The following is a 22,484-nucleotide window of genomic DNA, read 5'->3' on the forward strand; positions in this document are numbered from 1 at the left end:
TCTTTGGATTCTGCAATAAAAAAGCACTGGAACTGCCAGACTCCACATCTCAGGAAGCCTTTTGCAAGGGTTATACAGACTGCAGGTAAAGCATCTGGTGTGATATCCAGGGAACACAAACAGCCCTATCATCTGGAGGAGTTCAGATCCACAAAACAACCTCTGGGAGAGCTTAGATCTCTGTCAAGTGTCAAGTTTTCAAACGTCTGTGCACCTTGATTTAGCAGAACAACTAGACTCCATCAGTAATGAGTAGAGAAGGACAGACACATTCAGCAGGAACATCACTCCTTCCCATGAAAAGCCTTCTGGGGGAAAACATCACAGAGGTGAAGCCTCTCTAATTAGTTTGGATTGTACTTTGGATATTTAGACAGCTAAAATTACTGTGTGAAAGATCAGTTTGCAAAGATGAGACCAAGGCTGAAGCCACCAGATCCTCTGCCATAAAGATTCTTCCACACACACTTCCTCTGAGGTCTGGAAAGTGACTCCAGAACCAAAGCAGGATCCTCAGTGCATATTTCTGCACACAAAGAACAGGGCAGCTATTCCAGCCCCACACCACACAAAACACTGTTTGCTGAGAATTTCTGAGAGCCCCCACCATGGTACCACTGCACACCTACCAAAAGAGAAAGTCTTAAGTCTGAGTAAGTCTCAGGTCCTGCCAGGACTTGCAGGTGTGACAAGGTCCTTCAACAAATGAAAAACATCACTTTGCTGACAAAATCAAAAACAAAGGTACCCAGCCTGTTTACAGTGTTAAACCATTACATTCACTGGCTATTACAAAGTCATCTTTTGAAAGGTGGGGCCTCTTTGCACTATCCAGGCCCTTCAAGGGCCCATCAAGGATCTTTACAGAAGTGAGAACCTGGCTCATAATCCGTCCATTTTCAGCAACCTTCTCATGTACCACAAAAATCTTGAATACTTTGGCAACACAGACAGTAAAACTTAATGACCATGTGAGCGTTGAGACTTTCCCAACATGCTTGACAAAACTACAAATCAACAAAATAAAACAAGCTAGGGAGTGGCTCTAACTAAAGGCCAACTACAGCAAGAAGAAATTCAATCCACATGAGCAAATAACAGCCCTTTCTTCCCCCCTCCCCCCCATCTTTATGCTTAAGACTTGAATAGCCAAGATATATTTAATGCATGGAATCACTGCAGTGATATGTACTTGATGATAATAAGTCTCACCAGCAACAATAACTATTTACCAGACCCAAATAGCCCATAGGTGTGAAATGAACATCTGGGACTTGTACACAACTGACACGGAGAAGAGACAGCCCTGGGATATCACAAGCCATAAGCACAGCTGTGAAATTAGTCTGCAGGCACTGACACAGCTAATAACTTGATCCTTTCAATCACACGTATTGAAAGAGTCTTGGTGGCATTTATAATTCGTTAAAACTCCCAATCTGTCACTTCATTCTGAGGACATGAGGAGTAAGAAAGCCTGTACTGTGCTTGCCTGCACACACCTCGGCTCAGCAGCACTTTTCACATGTTTTACAGCATTTCTGTTAAAACAGCAGGCAGGTAGAAGGGAACAAGCAAGGAGGAGAGTGATTTCTGTTGCTCACACACATAAGGGACAGCAGCACAGGCATGCCAGGGAAAATAGCTTTTGTAAGATTCCACACCAACACATTCAGAAACACAGCAGTTGTGATTCAGGTCCAAAGGTAAACCACTGGTACCATTTAAATGAACTCTGCATTTCTAAAATGCCAACTGAAAAAAACCTGCTGATATTTAATTTCGATAGATATATTGCATCTGGTGTTTATGGCTTTGTCTTGTTGCCAGAGAGCCCCAGGAGCTTTGCTTTGGGAGCCAGGCCAGTGTCTACCAACTTAGTTGGGATAACACAAAGATCCAATATTTCTCTGATTTAAAGCTCTCAGGCAGATTTTTCAGAGACTTTTGTTTTATTTATAGCTAGCATGTGTGGAGAGAAATAAAACAGTCATTTAATATGCTATGCCATTATGAGCCTATTCCTTCCAGTTTCACATTTCACTATCTTATTTTGAAGCACAGAGAATTGGAAATCTGGTTATTTCTACTTAAACATCCATATGTGGAGAGACAAAAATTCAGTAATGGAATGCCTTTCCATTAAGAAAGGAAAAGACCAAATGGAGTTTCCTCACAAAAGCTGGACATGTAACACTATCTATACAGATGGTCATCATCACTGCTACAGTCACATAACAGTTAAGTGCTTTTCCTTCTCCCACTCCTTATGGCACAGATTTATATCCTTCTGTTACAGAAAGCTCTGACCTGTCAGTGGAGATGCCCCAGCATTCTGATCCTTGAAGTTTTAAGGCTTTCTTCTGCTTGAAACTGGAGTAGGTGCTCTCCAATGCTTCCTACAGAAAATCAAAAGAATTCTATTCATTAAATTGCCAAAAAAAAAAAAAGCATGCTGCAGTCTAAAGAAAACTAAACAGAATTACTAAAAACAAAGAGTATATCTTCAAAGAATATTTTAAGTGTCTGTGCAGACAAAAATATTAAACAAAAGAATGCACAACTTTATTTTGTGGGGACATGAAGGATGCTTGGCCATCTGTTGAAAATGTACGGCTGCCAAATATCACAGAGTCACACCTTGAGCCTGGAAATTGAGTTTACATGGCAAATCCATACATTTCTTGTGGTGTCTGCATGCCATTAGCCTTTCACTTACCTACTATTCAGTTTTACACTCTGCTGACTGCTAAGCTGGATTGCTTCAGTTTTGAAATGAGCAGAGCCTGGTATTGCAAAAGCATTGACTGCTGCAGAGCTGCTGGCAGGATACCTGACTGTATGCTTGAAGGTTTTCAGAATTGAGGAACATAAGACAATCAGTGTTTGGGAGATCAGGGCACCCAGTCAAAGCCACTGTCATCAGGAAAAGGCCAGAAAAGTGAAAATTCTTCCATCTTTCATTCTGAAAAAGTAATTAAAAGGAAAATCCTTAAAGGTTGAACTTTTACAGGCCACCAACTCACACTATGAAAAAACCCTGAGACTTCCACAAATATCTGACTTAATCAAAATTCTGCCATACTTCTAATTCATATAAACCTCTTTCTTGTGTCTAAATAGTTGAGTGTATGGGATGAGCATTTCCCAGTGCTCGTGGTTAACTGGGTCAGGTCCAAGGCAACAACAGTAAAACAAAATTTCAGGCAATGTCTTTGGAAATCTTGCAGATTCATCATCTTGCCACTATCTATAACAGAGACTTCTATGGTGATTTTGGCTAAACAGTTCATACAGTTGTTGAGCCAGACAGGAAAAAACTTCCAGCACCTACTAGCAACTGGCAAGATACAGACTGCATTTTCTGAAGTTCAGAAACCCATCTAAGATTAATGCTGGTTTTCATACAGTTTTATCAAAGTGATCCTTAAACTCTTCTATTATTTATTAGGTAGTTCACCAGTTACCAAGTATCCACTCACAGGTTTTTGTAATTGAAACTGCAGTATAAGTCCAGTGCCTGCACAGCTCAGAGCTTCGAGGTCCACACCTGGCCAGGACACAGCATATGACATGTATGTCTCTGACTGCAGCTTGGCATTGCTTTACCCCTCCACAAACAGGCTCATTAGCCCAGGCAGCACAGTCACCGCGCTGATCACGGGGGAAGCCTCATAGTTTAAGACAGAGCCAGGTCAAAAACAGCTGAAAAACACTCTTAACTTTTTACTTCTACTAAAATATTTGCTTGTAGAGATGTCTTGCCAGCTACCTAGGTCAAACATAAACAAGGCAGCATTGCTGAGCTGTGGTCACTGCTGTACAGACACACCTCATGTGACAAAAGCCACATCACTGTTTTTCCTTTACCTGATGTTTTGATACGTTTTGAGTGTTTTTCATTGGATGACTTACCTTCCTGCTTATGTCCAGGACACTGAATTAATGCCTTTTTCTGTAGGTTTCAAGACAAACTGCAAACAGCATTTCACAGAGCTCAACTTTTCTTGTTCCGTCTTAGCTGCAAAATAGGGATAACCCTCACCTGTACTTAAAACTTTATTTTCTAGGAACAGCCACACAGCAAAACCCACTGCCCTCCCTGCCTCTAAGGGGCATAGCATCCCTTGAAATTCTGGTATATGTTTAATCCCTTCCCCCTTTCAGTCTGCTGCCATTATTTAAAAATTGTTTCATCTTAATTTCTTCTGAAGTTGGTTTTTTTTGTTGTTGTTGTGTTTTTGACTTTTTTTTTTAATGTAGATTCCTGCTGGCATACCCACATATGGGGAAGTTCTTTGAAAAGTATCTGTTGTCGATACCACACCATTCATCAGCTCAAAAGCCAAATGGATTTCTCAGAACTCCTGCTTGTTTAGCCATCTTTCTCTGTAGTTCTCCCAGTGGGACAGAATGAAATTAAATATAAACTAGGCTTTAAATTATTTAGTCTGAGATAATTGAGTTTGGAAAGTCATACTGCAGAACGATCACCCAGGGAAGTAGCTAAACATGATTCGAGGCAGGGGTGGGGGCAGGAGGAGTGAGTCGACAAGTCTGGTCCAGTGGAAGATGTCCCTGTGCACGGCAGGGGGCTTGGAACGCTATGGTCTTTAAGGTCACTTCCAACCCGAACCATCCTATAATTCTATGTCATATTAGGTACAGAAAAATCACAAATACTACTGGTTCCCATAGTAAAAGGCACAAGCTGCTCTTTCATTCTGGTCACACAGAAAATAATATCCTGCACGCTTAAGAATGGCATCCTTTCTCCTCAGAAGGAATCAGGCCCCTGGGGGACCGAAAGGCCTGGTGAACAGATTACCCCATTTTTAGGGCGACTGCATTTTCCGAATAAAAGAACAAGCATAAGTTGGTTTTACGTTATTAACTTCTTGTCATTCCATAAGGACGTCCTGTAAGGGACAAAAGCTGACTAGGACAGAATGACTGTGTCAATCTCACTGAAGCTTTTCGCTTCAGAGTAATACGCACGGATTTCCTTGAGGAAAAAGGTATTTTCTGGTTCAGTTACACCTGCATCTATCATAAAACTAGTCATTCACACTCACTTCAAGTAACAACACAGAATGTTCGCCCTTATTTCACTCTCCAGCCGTCATCGAGGACCATCATTGCCCCGGATTTACCCGGATAGAAGCGGAGCAGTTCTACAGCAGTTACCTTTTCAGAAAGCCCATACCCTGCCCTCGCAGACTACGGGGACGGGGAACGGGGAAATTCCCTCTGACTGATCGGAAAAGACGAAAAGCAACGCCAGGACTGAGGGGAGACGCTCAGACCCGGCGGCTCCGAGCACAGAGACACTGCTCCGGGCGACCCCAGCACTCCGGGCTGGGCACCCACCGCGCCCTGGGTGCGCTCCACAACACCGTGTCCGGGGCGGAGGCACCGCTGTCCCCGCCTCAACTCTTGGAAAATTCCCGCTCCGCTCCCCGCCCCAAATCCGGGAGAGCTCCCGGGCCTGCGCTCCGCGGCCCCGCCATCATGGCGCTGCCCGAGCCCCTGAGGCGGGGGCTCGGCTCCTTCAGCCGCGCCGTGTTCACCGACACGGCCCGGCCCGGCCCGCGGTGCGCGGGGGACGGCGCAGGTACCGCACGGCCGCGGCGGGCACGGGAGAGCCCCGGGCGGAGGAGGAGGAGGAGGAAGAGGAGGATGGGGCGGGAAGGCTGAGGGGCCGGTCCCGGATCGCGGGCCCGGCAGAGGCGCCGCTGGGATGGGGCTGGTTTCCCTGCCAGCTTTCTCTGGAATTGCCCGTGTCTGCCGTGACGACCGCCAGCTGCTCCTTCATCGTACTGCCAGTGAAACTTTGCAGGCCAGCGCGCCCTCTTTTCATGTCTCCAGAGCGAGAATGCACACAATGTGTCCGCATAGGAAGGCTGTATTAATTTCGGGTGATAAATCCGTTCCAAGCTGATCAAATTAATCAGAAAGTAATTAGCTCAGTTGGTTATAGCATGCTACTAAGGTCATGATCCCCATACAGTCCATTCACTTAAGGGCTGGACTTGTGGGTGGACTTGTGATCCTTGTGGGTTCCTTCCAACTCAGAATATTCTGTGATTTTCTTTGTGTGGTTACACTGCTAACATTTACTACTTTCTTCATTTCATTTATCAAACAACACTCCAGGAATAGCTTCTATCTTTAGTCATTTCTTTTCCATTTCCCATTATGAAAACTCCTTTGTGAGTGTCCAGTCCACTGAAACCCAGTTGCAAATGTGCCATTAAATTCTTGGACATTGGGATTTCAAAAATTAAGTTTACACATATATACCTTAATGAGTTTCTCTAGCAACTGGCTATTGCAATACTGTCCCACTTTTCCATTAATTTTAGCAATCCCAGAAAATAAGCGTTAATTCAATTTAGGGATAGAAAAATTAAGTAGAGTTGGCTTATACTGCTAAATATTCATCCAAAACACAGTTTTAGATCTTGCACAGCAGTTCCGAATAGCAATACTATGTCAATGAAACCTTTAACATACCTAAACATTATCATGACAATTGAAATTAGAGTTCTTGGCTTCTCTATTTTTAACTAATGTGGCCATGAACCAATACAATTTTATCTAATACATATAGGGCAGAAGCATAGTTACTTGCAGTTATGGTCATGCTTTTTTTTGAAAGATAAAACAGTGTTTTAGAATTATGTCTTGGTGACCACTGAAGTAATCTTCGTGTCCAAGAGATTCCTGTGTTAGGACAGCTGGGACAATTTTAGGTAGATGGTGAAACTGTTTTTGAGGTACATATAGATTTTAATTCCTTTGCAGATGTAAGAAAGTGCCAATGCTTAAAAATGGGATTATTAAATATATATATATATATGGATTGGTTGTCTTGCACCTTCTATTTAGTATAGCAGATCACTGCCTCTCACACCCTACCCATGAGGTCTGTCCCAGTTCTATTCCCAAATCCTCCCCTCTTCCCACTTCATCTGGTAGTTTCCATGCCTACTTCTGCACCTGGCATAAAGACTCTGTACCAGGATGGACAGAAATGCCAGACTGGGGTGGAACAAAGACGGGTATTAGAGTGGTTGGAAGATCTGAAAAGGGAAGGCAGTGTCAGAAGAGAGGTAGTTCTGAGGCTGGAAGGGAGGCAGTGTGGCTGTTTGGACAACATTTCAATCAAACATCACCACTGTGACAGACGGGCACAGGAGCTGAATACAAATCAGCAGATCACAGTCAATACTTTCTAAACTTGATCAGGTAGTACCAAGTGAATATGTGGCTACAGACTTCATTTGGGAAGCAAAGTGGATGCCATATCAGTTTACTAGAATACAGCAGTAAAACTCCACCCATTAAAAATTAATGATTCCCTTAGAATGCCCTTTTAAATTTTTTTTCTTAAGTCTCATCTTGTAGGTCTATTACAAAATCATAAATATGGAATTTACTGTCTGCATCTTAACGTTTCATATTTGCTTTTCTATACATTGCATTGTCTGAATGCATTTTTTTCTTTACAGATTTTAAAGCATAAGTTTTAGTTTGACACATTTGAAATTTTTAGCTCTTGAGAGCTAGGCAGATTACTGGCTTCCATCCAAATGTCTGTTTAAATAAAAGATTGCAAATGAAGAATGGGCAATGAAAACCTGCTGTCTACTAGTAAGTCCTTACTCAGGGGGGTCATGTACAAAATACTGATAATCCAGTGTGTGCTCATTTAAACTTACAACCATTCTCTTGGGACCTGCAGTGAAATAACCACTGACTCTTTCTGCAGTGTCAGTATACAGCACCACTTGAGCTAAGCCTCAGAGATCATGGAGTAATCCTTAAGCTACCAGGTAATCAACAGTTGGACACTCAACTGGAATATATGACTAAGTCATAAAAATTTGGTGTCCTGTGAACCAAAAGGTGCATTAGATTCCAGGAAATGGTGTCACTCCAGATAGGGTAAGAAGATTTCCTCTGGATAATTAAAAATATTTCTCCTAACATATAATTTGACTGGAGTGTTAATGCATGAAGCTAAGATGGAGCAGTATCCTTCTGTCATGTTTATGGAAGGGAAGTATGGAACAAACCAGGAATGATAAAGTCTTCTTTCTCTCTACAGATAATGAAATAGTTTCCAGTTTGCCACTGCAGATGTCCCTCTATTTCAACGTTTATTTTTTCCCTTTTTGGTGGCTCTGCACAGTTGTCATACTCTATCTGAAGGTGAGTGTGAAGGAAAGTGTTGGTTTGCAAATGTATATTACATGAAACACCTAATAGGAGATACAGCTCCCTGGAGTTAGAGCTTATTACATTTATTTGGGAATTCCCTGCAACTGGAGGTTGAAGAGTATTTGAGTGCCAATATAACGTTGTCAGCTTACAGTAGCATACAATATCTTCATTAAATCACAAACAGCACAGCAGAAGCTTTTACTCTCTTCTTTCTCTCTAGTATCCAGACTTGTCAGATTACTACAAGTTCATCCTGGTCACCATCATGATCCTGGCCTCTCTGATAGAGGTCATTCGACTCTACCTGGGATACATGGGCAATCTCCAGGAGAAAGTATGTTGCCAAATGTACATATTAATTTCTGCAGGAATGCTTTTTGGAGTTTAACATTAACTGGTAGACATTTTGTTGAAGAGATTTAAGATGAGGAGATGTTTATTTCTCTTAAGTTGCAGTCTGCATCTTCTATTCCCTTGGCATCGGCTTCCACTTAATTTTGTGAATTCCAGGAAGTTTTCCCTCAGAAGAGAGCCCTCTCACTCTCTAAAACTGTTTGTCAGAAAATATAAGTATGCTTAAAAACATGGTATATGAAAACATGAAGCCACCTCACTCTGATTTTTCACGTTATGTTCTGTCCTTTAAAAAAATTAAAAAAACCCCAAGTTTTTTCTTCACAAGATTTTGGATTTTTTCATCTCTGGCTGCCAGGTTTTTAATAGGTGATGTCTCCCTGTTATAGGTCCCTGAGCTGGCTGGGTTTTGGCTCCTGAGTCTCCTCCTGCAGTTGCCCATAATTCTCTTCTTGCTGTTTAATGAAGGTCTGAAAATCCAGCCTCTGGAGAGAGCAGTGCACATTGTCTTTGCCTTCTTCCTTGCCTTCCAAGTCATCACAGCCTTTGTCACTCTGAAGAGGATGGTGAACAAACTGGCAACTCACTTCCACCTTAAGGAATTCCACCGCCTGGAGGAACAGCCCGTGCCTAGTTTTTACAGCCTGGGTAGAGAAGAGAGAGCAGTTCCCATGGCTGGTAGGGGCCCCACTGCTGGCTGGAGATCACACCCTGGGGGCCTGAGGAGTTGACAGAGGTGGGCCTGATGCTGCTGCAGCTCTCTTTCCATTTTGTTGGGTCATTCTTTACCTTCCTACATCAGAGGTATTAAAAAAGAGATCTTAAGAGCCAACATTAAACCTCAGAGACTGAAGTTCCACTCTACAGGAAAAATCAAAGCCAATTACATGTCTGGCTTGAGTGGACTATTTGTGGACTGTTACTGAGTGGATTTGGTGAGTTTTACATCTTACAAAGTCGTGGCATTTTTAAAAAAACAGAAGCCTTTGTTCTTAACATTTGCACAAAATTCTTTTTTTTACAATAAATATTTTATACACATTATTTGTGTTGATACCACTTTTGTCTACCTTCTTCCAGATATGTTGCACATATTTAATAACTGGTACCTCAGTTAAGAAAAAAACCAAAACCAACCCAAAACCAAACCTAAAACAAAAACTCCAAGAGATCTCGAGGCTCAGAAAGAACAATAATAAGATAGTGAACAAAGACTACAGTGTCAGAGATGGTCTTCCAGATAATTCCAGCACCTAGGAATTCCTTACTACAATACTAGAGATGTAATTTCAAAAGTATTAATTCCACAAAACTCTTAAACTCATCTTTTTTGGCCTAGCTACAGTTTTAAATATTAAGTCAGAGTGGTGCAATTTTCTCAAGCAGAGCAGTAACAAAATTATAGTCATTAGAAAAATTGGTTCATGTCACTGAAAGGCAGAGCCCATTTCTCTCAAGCCAGGGCATATACCAAGGTTCTCTCATTCCTCTTATGTGTATTAAATTCTAGACTCTCTTTTCCAGTTTTGGTAATGGCTAAAAGTTCACTTTTTCTGTCAAGGAATGATGGAGATCAGAAGTTAAAATAAATTTTCCATCTGAATCCCCCGAGTCCTTTCAGCTGAGCAAGAGTTGTCAGTTTGGAGAGCTGGCACAAGTATCCAAACTGCTCAGAGGGTTGTAAGGAAGATGAGTCTAACATGAAAAAGGCACATTATGCTTAAAGCTGTTGAATATTTAAGGCTTATAGAACCCCTGGTGAAAAGAAGGCGTTAGCTTTGTTTTATACCAAAAGGGTTAATTTTCCTTTCAATCCATGAGTGAACGGTACAATTAATTATACTGAGTTTCCTTCTCCATTCTGTTATTATAAAGCATATATTACCAGAGCACATACCCCTTTGTTTGTAATCAAATTACTGTCTTGGGTTGTCTTTTGCACAGAAAAAGAGCATTTCTGTAAGAGTCACTAAGAATGTCTTTTAACAGTTAATATAAAACATTTAGAGCCCTCTAATCAGGGCCTGAAAGAGAGACAGTGAGGTTTAAGCAGAAGTTATGTCATTTCAAAAATACTTTTACAGCATTAGAAACTCCTTGTCAAAACATTCTTAGCTGATGCAAGGGGAACGTTGCACATATTTTTAATGTCAGCCACAGTTACACTATTGGAGAGTGCAAAGGTCAGCACTGAAGGAAGGTTTTTGCCACCAGGTACATGAAAGACTGCATAAAGCTGAAAAAAAATCAACCATACACCAACACTGGCAACAAGGAACCGCCCTCCAGGCTAAGGCTATGAGGTATGATTAAAAATCCCTGCTTTTAGTGATAAGGGAATCATGCACTTGGAAGATCAAATTGCCATGCAACACAACTACCAGGAGCCAAAGGCACAGGGACACATCTCTTTGGGGGATGGGGGAAAGGGGGAGCACTCCAATGAAGCAATACAGGAAATAGAATTCAGAAAAACACTGTTAGAAATAGAGTTGCCTGGAAATGCCTAAGGTAGAAACCAGCCTGTGATGTAAACCTTCAGCAACATGTTTGATAAACACAAGATCTCTGCATTCTCTCTGCCCAGGCTTCCTAACAGACCTGCTAGTCTATTTTTAATTTCACCATTACCATCAAAACTTCCAGTGGAGGAAGCCTGCAAGCACCTAAAACTCACATTCAGGTCCTACAGCTGCAGTTTTTCCATGAGTTTCCTGCTCCTCATGTACTGGGAGACAAGAAAATTACAGTAGTGCTCAGGAAAACAACAACAAATGGAGAATCGCATTGAAACTTTCCTTAAGTTTCCAAATTTCACAAAACCAGACATCAAGCAAGCAGAAAAAAATACTAGTCACTTGTAATAGTCAGATTTCAGACACCTAAATGCAAACTTCAGAAACTTTTGATAAACAATTTGGGGGCTGGGGAGAAGAGAATCAAGTGAAATACATGAGGAGAAGGGGGGGAAACGCTACAGAAGGTACTGGCACAAAAGCTGTAAATTAGAAAATAAATGGAAGAGCTTTTTAGCATCAAGAACAAAGCAGCAATAGTGACATTCATGTTTTAAAGAAAAACATAGGAAAGCTTTCTTTGTTTCAATTGGAGAAGTTCAGGAATAATTGCCAGGACAGACTGGAAGCAGTGAAAGGTATGCCAGAACTCCAAAGGGGCACGGCTGGAAACCTAACAGTCCTTCAACAATCCTCTTCCTCCTGTTGCATAGCTGTGAGCCATAACAGGAAGAATATATCCATAGCTGGATATATTGGCCCATAACAGGAAGAATATACTCATCTTGCAGGACAAAGTATTCACAGGTAAAACACGAGAACTTAAGATTCAGCAAAGCAAATATTTGGGGAGTGAGAGGGGTTGGTGTTTTTTCTCCCCTCTACAGAATATACGGAAACAAAAGTGAAAGGAAGGAACTCAAGAACACTGAAAACCAGTGGGAGTTCCCTGAGCATGATCTAGACAGTTCTGAGCACAAGCTGTACAACAGTGGCTTTTTGCCATGCCAGGGTTTGTGCTGAGAAAACCACAGAAGGTAGTTTGTGATGATCTAGATGGCTACCAATAATCTCTCCCTTCACAATCAAGATCTCTGAATGGCAAAAGTCTATGAACACAACTCAGTTATTTTATTTCATGAAGTATACTGTCAGGAAAGGCCAACAGCCAATTTTAAGGGAAATTTGTACCAACATATTTCCTTTAGCTGTATAAAAGAAATTAGGAGTGGGTATATTATCTTAAAATGCTCTATTTTAGGTTACTGATCAATTTGAAGATGAGTATTTTGTGCTCAAGGGCATAGTTGCCAAGTGGTTAATACCTGAATTCAACATGTGTTCCTTGTCTAAAATAGACTTTGTAAAAGGATTTCTCATTTTTTAATAGTCGCAGGACTTTCAAGAAGGAGAAATTAAATTTTGAAGAGGCTTCAAATATGTACCTTACTCAAACAGATATGATAAAGTAGACATGAGATAAGACACAGATTTGATAAAAACCACTCTATTGATAAAAAAGGGGGTACAGCATTAACCTTTCCATATCAACAGTTCACTCTTTACGATTGCTGAAAGAATTGCACCCAGAGAAATGAGATCATACATTCACTCTTGCCTTTGTCTCTTATAAACTAGGCTTGACTCAGTGTTAATCTTTAAATAGTTGATGAAGCAGGTAGAATTGGCATCATTACATGGTCTGATAAGATAATCAATAGCTGGGTAAGGCTGCAGAGATCATTTATTTTGAAAAACAAATTTTGTTTCTCCAGGACAAAGATCAGACAGCAACAATTAAAAAGAACTTTGTTCAGTGCTTCAAATAAAGCAAAGATAATAAAGAGGTCTTCTATAGGAGGCAGGCAAAGCAGAATGTAAGGGTCAGCTGATAAGAGCAAGAAGAATTTAAACTATAATGGAATAAATAGGTTCAAGAAGAGTTAACACTGAGAGAAAATGTGTGTGTTGATGATTGGTGCCACCAAAGGTGCCCTGGGTACAAGAAAGAGAGAATTTATTAAAAGAATATGAAAGCGTCAAATTTACTCACTTGAAATCTTACAGGGATTCAGCAGAAATGTTTTTCCCCCAGCTAAGCAACAGCCTATGGAACACAGTTCCATATTCATTAAATACATGCAACTTTTGCAGTTTCTTATGGAAGAAAAGCACTTTTTCTTCCTCAGATGGTCCAAGGTTTAAAAGCAACATAGTCCCTGGGAAGCAGACACTGGCCAAGAGACACGAGCCCAACAGAAACTACAGAAAGAAATGAACAGTTCTGACAGGTGGCTGCAAGCACAACCATGCTAAGACCTGTGTCTTCCCTGGTGGATTTAGGAAGTATTAATGACTTCCCTGAGAGCTGCCTTGAACATGCAGCATTAGGGAAGGAGTTCCTGCAGTCTGTGAAATAAGGTACTGTTGTTCCATAAGGGGTAGAAAAGACCATTCTATATCCACACTGGTGGACCCATGCTGTTCCCAGGTAACATATTCAAGAAAAAATGCTTGAACACCCTTTATTTACCACATTCTCAGTGTATGGAAAATGTGCCATAAGCTGAATTCATGAAGGTGAGAAGAATATCAGATATACCTGTTCCTAATCACTTGTACTGCTAATGCCAGGGGAAATTTGTTTCTTATTACTGTACTTGGAGTTTATGGCAGGCTGGAGCTTTGAACAGAACCTCTCATCCCATGTAGCTACTGCTTGTGTCAATCCAGAGGGATTCCTATCAGTCAATGGGTTTGAGTTCCTGTGTGAATTACAGGAAGGATTTTAGCAGGCACATCTCTGTTTTGCCTGTGGCCTTTTGCACAGGAAATACAAAATTTATCACAAGATTAAAACTTTCAAGAGCACATCAGAAGATACTGGAGTATCTTCTGCAGGTTATGAATGTAAAAATCAACAATTAAAATATATAGCTAAAGGACTCTGTAGTTGACTTTTTTTGTTTCCTTTTAAAACACCTCAGTTTGAAGGGAATTCTTACCACAACCAGAAATGCTACAAATACTCATTTTATAAAGCAGCTGGGAGCAGTTGAACAATGTCTTCGAACAATACACTCACTGTAAAAATCCTGGAGAAACCTAAAGCTCAATTTTTTTTTTTTTTTAATTTCCAAATGATTCATCATGGTTAGCAGAGCAGGTATAAAAACATGGAATGGGGAAGTGTTTTGCAGCTGCTTCTTTTCCCTAAGTAAAACTGCATTAAAAAAATTAGTTTTGAATTCTCAAACCCCGCCAGGGACCCAGGAATGGGTGCCAAGGTGATAATAAAAGGACAATGGCTTTGTTTAGGGAAATACAGGTTGCCCCATGCTGATGCTCTGCTACAAGGGTGCTGTCACAGGGGTGCAGGTGCACTGAGGTGGGAGAAGCATGATTCTGCTGTCCATCAATCAAAGCAGCTCTAACAAATAACTGGACAAGCTGGGATTTTTTTTGGCAGACGAAAAAATTTTCAATTTTAAATAAATTAATATTTAATACTCCCTCTCACTGGCTCAAAGTTCATGTGTTTATGTAGCAGGCAGTGCTCATTTGCTTGCTTATTACTCTTAGCACAGGACTGTAGATATGGCACAGAGACAGAGGGGATTGTTTTTCTGTTTGGGGATTGCACACATCTGTGTTTGCAGGCACAGGGTATTTTAGTGCCTGTCAGCACAACACTAGCCCTTATTTCTTTTGATGTGATTGTTTGGTTGGTTTTTTTTTTAAAGGAAAGAAGATAATTTCAAATGTCAAAACTGAGTGGTGTTTCTTTTTCATGGGACTCATCAGCTGAGCATGTTTGCTCTCCTCACGTGACCTTCAATGTGTCCCACCTGAGCAGTTCACCAGGTCAGCTCTGCATCTCCTGCTGTTGCTGCTCCTCACCAAGTGTCCTTGGGCATGAGGAGACATCTGCTGATCAGCCAAAGTTACATCCCAAAAATCCCAAACAGCAGTCCTCATCCAACCCATCAATTCTGATTTTTGAGTTCTTTCAGTTAGGGTTGTGAGACACCCTTGAAGTTGTTCCCAGCTGGGGTGCAGCCTGAGGTTATTTAATCCTTTTCCCCTCTGCATAATTTATAAATGTGTGCTTTCTGGAGGTTGCTTCTCAGGGTGTTGTTAGTCTTTATAAAGAGTTGTGGCTTTCAGGTGAAGCACGAGCTAAGCAACAATCAATCAGTTATTCTTTCCTAGGATAATGCTAATCAATTTTGGAGGTATATTTCTAACATACTAACCTCGAAACCCTTCCATCATCACAGAGGCTCCTCAGCTGTGCTCCAGGGCACCCTGAGCCACTGTCTTTGCATGTGACCACTTACCAGACTGAGCAATCACAGAGGGCAGCCACAAATGTCCTAGAATTGAGGGGTGGGAGAATCAAGAAAAAACCCTAAGAGCTGTAAAAGTAGAATGGACAATCAATGAATTACAAAAAAAAACCCAACTGATAGCAAAAGGATTAGCCAGGCTGGTTGCAGTCAGTGACAGTGAAATGTGGTACAATAAAAACTCAGTTATTGAGCTAGGACAGCCCTTTGGACACAAAAGACTGAACTAAAGAAAAGCTGTGGGTTGCTTTGTTCTTGAATATTAATTTTTTTTCAGAAGCATGAAATATTACAGTGATAACAGAGATTGGAAAAGAAGAAAAAAAAACTCAACCAAGGAGAATTCTTTGAGGGTTTTCTTTAGGATTCACTGAAAGGGTAATTTAGTTCTAAATAGCACCTGCAACAAAACAACCCAACAAGTGTGAGTAGGATGGGACACATTTGCCTGTGTTTGCATTTAGCACCACTTCCCTGGGCAGGCTGTTCCAATGCCTGACCACCTTTCAATAAAGAGATTTTCCCTAATATCCAACCTAAATCTCCCCTGGCACAACTTGAGGCTGTTTCCTCTTGTCCTAACACCTGTTACCTGGGAGAAGAGACTGACCTTTCAGGGAGCAATAAAGTTACAACAGAGAGCAATTAAATGTTCTAAAGGGCTGGTGCTGGTCCAGGAAGGTGAGGGAACAGCTGTACAGCTTCCCATGTGCCCTGGCCAGCACATTGTCACCTGGTGTGCCAAGGGGTCTTTTCTTCTTCAGCAAAGCTGGTCCTTGGCTCCAGGACAGCTTTGGGACCTTCCTGGAGTGTCCTACCTTTGGAGGCTATGCCAGCACTGCACAAATGCAAACAGTGATGCTTCTGCCTTGAAATCCAGCCTTTCTGGAGGTTGCTTCTCAGGGTAGTGTTGGTCTTTCTAAACAGTTTTCAGGCGAAGCCCAGGGTAAGGAACAATCAATCAGCTCTCAGACTTTCAGGTGAAGCCAGAGGAAAGGAACAATCAATCAGTTATTCTTTCCTGGGAGCAAACTTTGTCTTGGCTAAAAGATGCTAATCAATTTTGGAGGTATATTTCAACAACATGCTAACTTTAAAAGTTGTTACCAATGGGGATTTTAACTCTGAGAAAAAGATGAAGCTTCTGTGGGGATCCATGGAAGAGTTTGTTTGTATTTTTAATTTCCTCATATGGCCAGCTGCCATTGTTTCAGGCTGTATTGCTGGTAGCTAATCAGGCAGCCAGAGGCTTGAATTTTTAGTGCTGGCTGGCAGAGAGTTGCTAATATTCCATCCTGCCGTGGTTGCCAGCTGTGACAGGAGTATGAGCAGGACCTCAGTGTCCAGCCTACCTTCTTGCTACCACTACATCCATTTGAGTGCAAACCAAGAGTAAGCTCATGGCCTGTAAAGGCACTGCTAAGAATGTGCATCGTCCTGCTTTGAGTGAGGAATCAGCTGTATTCCCCCACCCCAGCACCTTGGGTAAATGCAACTAGTTTCTCATGAGTCTGCAGGAAATCAGTGACTTCCAACAATGCCATTTGATACCTTTTCATCCTCAAAAGGTGTCTGCACTGTTTTGGTCTATTTCAGAGGGTCGGGCACCCAAAAATTGATATTGCCCTATTTCAAGCATAAGAAAGTTAAAAAATTAAAGCCAAACCCTTGGAGGGAACATCATCTCTTTCAGGTAAGAGCTCTGCCCATTGCCCTGCTGAACTAATAGTTTATGCTTAGAAAAGTAATTTAATAATTTCTTATTCTTCTTCAAGCTTATGGGATCAGGGTGTTTAGAGAAATTGCACAGTCCTTTAAGCCATTTTCCTGCTTTGTTTCCAATACTTCTGAAATCAGCCAGTGAACAGGTGTTGTTCTGGGTCTGAAGGCTGATGGACCCTTGTCCCCCAAAACGGAAAGACTTTAGCCAGTCCTGCTTGTTACATACATAATACAGTACTGCCCATTTTATACCATCAGATCACCATCCTATGTGAAGGACATTCAGAACACAGATCCTCCCACACTTTGGGAATCAGGCACTTTTCCAGGCACATGCGACTCAGCCCTGCAGAAATCCCAGTGCTGTTTGTATGCAGAACAGGCACACACAGCTGGTTCTGTGCTTCAGCAGCCTTGCAGTGACAGCCCTGTTATTTACCACCCATTTACTGTACATCATTAATACTCTGTAGGCTTTCTAACACACAGCTTGATCCTGCTCTCCCTCCTGTGCGGCTTTGATGCGTTAGACACATAAATGGTGCTTTTCAGGGCTATGTTTAGAGAGTGCTCACAGTTTGGTTTGTCTGCTGCTGCATCAGTGTGAGCTGGAAACTAATAAAAATGGAGGCATCAGCTTAGCTGTCAGCAGCATGCACTTACATGGACACTGTTGCCTGGAACCTTTTAGGGGGAAAATAAATATTGGAGTTATTTTCTATGGTGTTTTCAGCCAGCAGAGGGGCAGGGCAGCTTTTTCTCTTGCTAGCAAAGTAAAAAATCCCCATTGTAATATCCAGTGCTTATTATCCTTGTTGATAGCTTCCTGCTATCCTGAGACAGTTGGCACAATCAAGCACGTCTTTACTGCAATGTATCTTTCACATGTGCAGCCCACCCTTAAGAGAGGCACTTCAGCTGAATATGTTAGAAAACCTCTTAAATAAGTTTAAACTGTTTCACTTACTCAGCCACGTGCAGTTATTTTTCTCCATCCTTATTTCCCCTTCCACCCCCATGCATGTCCCACAAAGCAGCTGAAAATACCCAAACCTACAATTACACAGTCCCACAGCCAATTGGCACAAGTCACACCAACAAGAACTGGGGGGAAAAATTAAAGTTCAAATGCCCAAAACAGGCCAAGCCACAGCGAAGTTGAATAATTTCAAGGGCAGGTCTAAAACACACATAACAGCACAAATATTTTGATGATCTCAGTTAAGAGACTCCACCTCTTTGGGGCCACAAACAAAATTAGGTCAGTGCAAAAACATTTTGAATTGAAGTAGCCCAGAAGGAGAATGCACCCTTCCTTGGGGTTTTAACTGTTAAAGCTTTATAAAGCAAAAACATTATTAAACAAAACTGGGATAAAATCAGTATGTTTAGTAGGATTTTTTTTCATATTCTCTTTTAAAGCTAACTGTGAGAGCTTAATGTTATCCTCAGGGTGCTTTTTAAGCTTGATGCTGAGACTGAAACACAGGCAATTTACAACTGAGGACAGCTTTTTTGCCTCCTGTATGTTGACTCCTGGCAGCCACTGGAAAACTGAAAGCAAGCTTGGAGGTGGGGACAAAGTGGCTGTTGGTGCACAGTGGCACTGCCTGCATATAGTCCTGGTCTAAGTGCCCATGCCAGGGGTGACGAATGCACAAGAATTTGAGGAGGGGGAGAGCTATAATTACATATCTGCAACAGTAATTACACGTATTTCACACAGTTTAGCTGATGCCATGTGGTACAACAGGTTCTGTGAAAAATACTCATTTATTAAGTAATTTATTGCATAATAATTAACAGCTAATCACTTGTGAGTTAAGATGCTCTGGGAACAGACCCAATTTACAGTCAGTGCTGCCTCCCTCCAGGAAATCTCACTATTTAGATAGTGCTCCTCACCCCCACAAAGCTGCCTCCTCTGGCTCCATCCCCACAGAGCCCCTGCTGCACACACACATCTGCAGGTAATAACTGTGTACGTGGCAGCAGCTCAAACAGGGAAACCAAATTTTTATGTGATATCCAGAGGGTAGGCAGGGATCCTCAGCTTCATCCTCTGGAGATGGAGGAAAGAGGAGAACAGGCTTTTACACCAGGCTAGAAGAAAACTTCATTTTCAGGCTTCATTTCTCTGCTCCGCCTTGTTAATTTGAAGCTGTCACAGATATACCTACACTTAATACATCCACCACACCTCCCATCACGGCATGACAGTGCCTAACTGGAGACCGCTTCAGACTCCCCACGCTGTCTGTCCTCAAAACTACATCACAGGATGGCTTAATTTGAAGCTTTCAGCCCTAAAGCTGCTCAGATGCCAAGCCACAGTCTTTCCAAGCCTGCCCTCCCCGCGCTTGCCCCTTCCCTGCAGTGCCCGTTTGCTCACCTTGCTGCACGTCAGCTCACGTGGCCCCACCTGCACCTTCTCCAGCATCCCAGCTCTGACTGAAGTTGAGGGATTTGGGATCACATAAAGGCTCTGTACATCAGGAACAGCCATTCCACCATCTAAGTGGCAGCATTTGGGCTTTCAAACCACCATCACTGGGGTACCCTGTGAGAAGTTCCATGGGAAATCACTGCTCAGAAGCAGCCTGAGCTTTCCAGGAGATGGGGCTTTCCACATCATTTCCAAGTAATTTCTTAGCCATGTATAACTACATTTTTATGTATCACAGTCACTCACTTGGGTGAGTATCATCCAGTCAACAAAATACCACTAAAAGGTTCTGCACTTGTGCTGATATGGCAAAAAATACTTTCTCCAGGAGGGGTTGTCCTCAGTTTGTGGTTTATATTACAGCCTCACCAGCCTAGTGCCATTCAACCCACAGCATAAAGCCGCATTTCCATAATTTCACTTTCCCTGCTGGCAGCAAAGCTCTAGAAGCACTTGATGAGGGTTGTCCTCCTAAATCCTCTAGGTCACACGAGGACATCTGAGCCTCTGGAGATCTCCCTCAGCATGACAATAACAGCAGCGGTACCCCAGCCTCTACCAACTGGCAGACATTCACAGGCAGCAAAGACACAGGAATGGGGTCCCAGCAGGCTGTGAGCTCCCACATCCCTTTCCCGGCTCTTTCCTGGTTGTGGGAAGGAAAATCAAACTCATTTCCAGCATGTCCCTTCACAGTGATTCTCCCCACACATTATTTGTTGCTTTCACTACTCAGGCTAAGGTACCAGCCACGGCCACCACATGTTGGGTGAGATGTCTCACATTTTTCATGGCTTATCTGGTGAGGTAGGTGCAAATGGATAGGATGAGGGGTCTCCCACAAGGAGCTGCCTCCACATCTTCTGCCCTAACTTGATTACTTGTGTCCAAGTGCTTTGAACAGTGCTCTGCAGCTAGGTGAGGCTTGCCCTGCTGGCTTCAAAACCTGGGGAAAAAAACAGATGAACTTGAAGCATTTGGGAAGAATGTGTTCAATCGCACTTAGTAAATGTCTTTTAAAAAAAAAATCAGCTGATGTTCTTCCCCTGCAGCTCCCAGGACATGTTCCAGTCTCCAAGTAAATCATGGAACTTCTGAAACCTCTGCACACATCACAGTCGTGCAGCAATAATGCATGAGAGAACAGTTCCTACCACCAAAAAAAAAAAAATCATTTGCGATGGCCCATAAATCAACAGAGTATGTCATTTCATATGGCCAAGGGCTGTGAGCAAGCAGAGTGCTGCACAGCGAGGTGACAAATTCATTTTGGATGTCAGAAGCAGCAGAGCTTTCCAGTCAATCTCTGACTGCAGTGACCAAATTCAGATTTATGGATCCAGCAGATTTGTCTTGTTTTATTTTCTATTAATTCATTCCCCTGCAGATGAGAGAAAAGAGAAAATGCCAATACCCTGACCTGCAGCAGACGGAAGGAAGTTAGGGGTAGATGCCTCCTCAGCAAGTTCACTGGGGACACAAAGCTGGGAGGAGTGACTGATACCCCAGGGTGGTATGGGACAGTACCCAGAAGTACCAGGTATTCAGTATGGGAATACCCCAAGGTGCTGTGCAGCCCTTCAGAAGGACCTCAACAGGTTGGAGAGATGGGCAGAGAAGAACAGTCTGAAATTCATAGAATCATAGAATCAGCTGGGGTGGAAGGGACCTCTGAGATCATCAAGTCCAACCCTTGATCCACTACCACCGTGGTTACTAGACCATGGCACTAAGTGCCACATCCAGTCTCATCTTAAAAACCTCCAGGGATGGAGAACCCACCCCTTCCCTGGGCAGCCCATTCCAATGCCTGATTACCCTCTCTGTAAAGAATTTCTTCCTCATATCTAACCTAAACCTCCCCTGGCAGAGCTTAAGACCATGCCCTCTCATCTTACTGAGAGCTGGCTGGGAGAAGAGACCAACCCCCACCTGGCTACAACCTCCTGTCAGGGAGTAGTTGTAGAGAGTGATGAGGTCGCCTCTAAGCCTTCTCTTCTCCAGACTAAACAACCCCAGCTCCCTCAGCCTCTCCTCATAGGACCTGTGCTCGAGTCCCTTCACCAGCCTTGTTGCTCTTCTCTGGACCTGCTCCAGCACCTCAATATCCTTCCTGAACTGAGGGGCTCAGAACTGGACACAGTACTCCAGGTGTGGCCTCACCAGTGCTGAGTACAGGGGAAGAATCACTTCCCTGGACCTGTTGGCCACACTGTTCCTGATCCAGGCCAGGATGCCATTGGCCTTCTTGGCCACCTGGGCACACTGCTGGCTCATGTTCAGCTTCCTGTCAATCCAAACTCCCAGGTCCCTTTCTGCCTGGCTGCTCTCCAGCCACTCTGTGCCCAGCCTGTAGCACTGCAGGGGGTTGTTGTGACCAAAGTGCAGGACCCAGCACTTGGTCTTGTTGAACCTCATCCCATTGGAATCAGCCCAACTCTCCAGTCTGTCCAGGTCCCTCTGCAGAGCCCTCCTGCCTTCCAGCTGATCGACACTCCCCCCCAACTTAGTGTCATCTGCAAATTTGCTGATGGTGGACTCAATCCCCTCATCTAAATCATCAATAAGGTAAATGGAGGGTCCTGCACCTGGGGAAGAACAATCCCATGTACAGGCTGGGGGCCAACCTGCTGGAAAGCAGCTCTGCAGAAAAGGACTTGAGAGTCCTAGTGGACAACAAGCTGTCCATGATCCAGCAGTGTCCTTATGGCCAAGAAGGCCAGCAGTGTCCTGGGGTGCATTAGGAAGAGCATTGCCAGCAGGTCAAGGGAGGTGACCCTGCCCCTCTATTCAGCCCTGGTCAGGCCATACCTGGAGTGCTGTGTCCGGTTCTGGGCTTGTCAGGACAAGAGAGACACGGAGCTCCTG

General features: G+C 42.9%; 1 protein-coding gene and 1 long non-coding RNA gene across 6 annotated transcripts in view; one reads left to right on the top strand and one right to left on the bottom strand.

Annotated features, from left to right (window-relative positions):
* The window catches only part of LOC135410850 (uncharacterized), a 55,284-nt gene extending 49,913 nt beyond the window's left edge, over positions 1 to 5,371 (bottom strand). Inside the window, exons 1-4 of one of the 4 annotated variants that reach the window (XR_010428912.1) lie at positions 5,076 to 5,371; positions 3,916 to 4,021; positions 2,720 to 2,965; positions 2,311 to 2,399 (exon numbers count right to left, since the gene is read on the bottom strand). This is a non-coding gene — a long non-coding RNA (uncharacterized LOC135410850). The remainder of the gene's footprint in view (positions 1 to 2,310; positions 2,400 to 2,719; positions 2,966 to 3,915; positions 4,022 to 5,075) is intronic. The other 3 variants (XR_010428911.1, XR_010428913.1, XR_010428910.1) reach the window with 3 other exon arrangements.
* A 50-nt stretch (positions 5,372 to 5,421) lies between these two features.
* Positions 5,422 to 9,627, top strand: TMEM17 (transmembrane protein 17). Of its 2 annotated transcripts, none has more exons than XM_064647693.1 (4): positions 5,422 to 5,614; positions 8,114 to 8,217; positions 8,450 to 8,563; positions 8,973 to 9,627. In XM_064647693.1, the coding sequence occupies exons 1-4, from the start codon at positions 5,512 to 5,514 to the stop codon at positions 9,312 to 9,314; spliced, it is 663 nt and encodes a 220-aa protein (XP_064503763.1). In that variant the 5' UTR covers positions 5,422 to 5,511; the 3' UTR covers positions 9,315 to 9,627. The 2 variants fall into 2 exon arrangements, with proteins under 2 accessions (XP_064503763.1, XP_064503762.1); XM_064647692.1 differs by lacking the exon at positions 5,422 to 5,614 and adding an exon at positions 5,697 to 5,918.
* Positions 9,628 to 22,484: the final 12,857 nt, after the last annotated feature.

Source organism: Pseudopipra pipra, chromosome 3, assembly GCF_036250125.1.
Source record: "Pseudopipra pipra isolate bDixPip1 chromosome 3, bDixPip1.hap1, whole genome shotgun sequence".
Taxonomy (NCBI): domain Eukaryota; kingdom Metazoa; phylum Chordata; class Aves; order Passeriformes; family Pipridae; genus Pseudopipra; species Pseudopipra pipra.

Coding starts and splice junctions, on each gene's coding strand:
- TMEM17 (XM_064647692.1), top strand. CDS start 5,741: ATGGGGCTGGTTTCCCTGCCAGCTTTCTCTGGAATTGCCCGTGTCTGC. Junction 5,919..8,113: donor GAAGGCTGTATTAATTTCGG/GTGATAAATCCG, acceptor TTCTCTCTACAG/ATAATGAAATAGTTTCCAGT. Junction 8,218..8,449: donor TTGTCATACTCTATCTGAAG/GTGAGTGTGAAG, acceptor CTTTCTCTCTAG/TATCCAGACTTGTCAGATTA.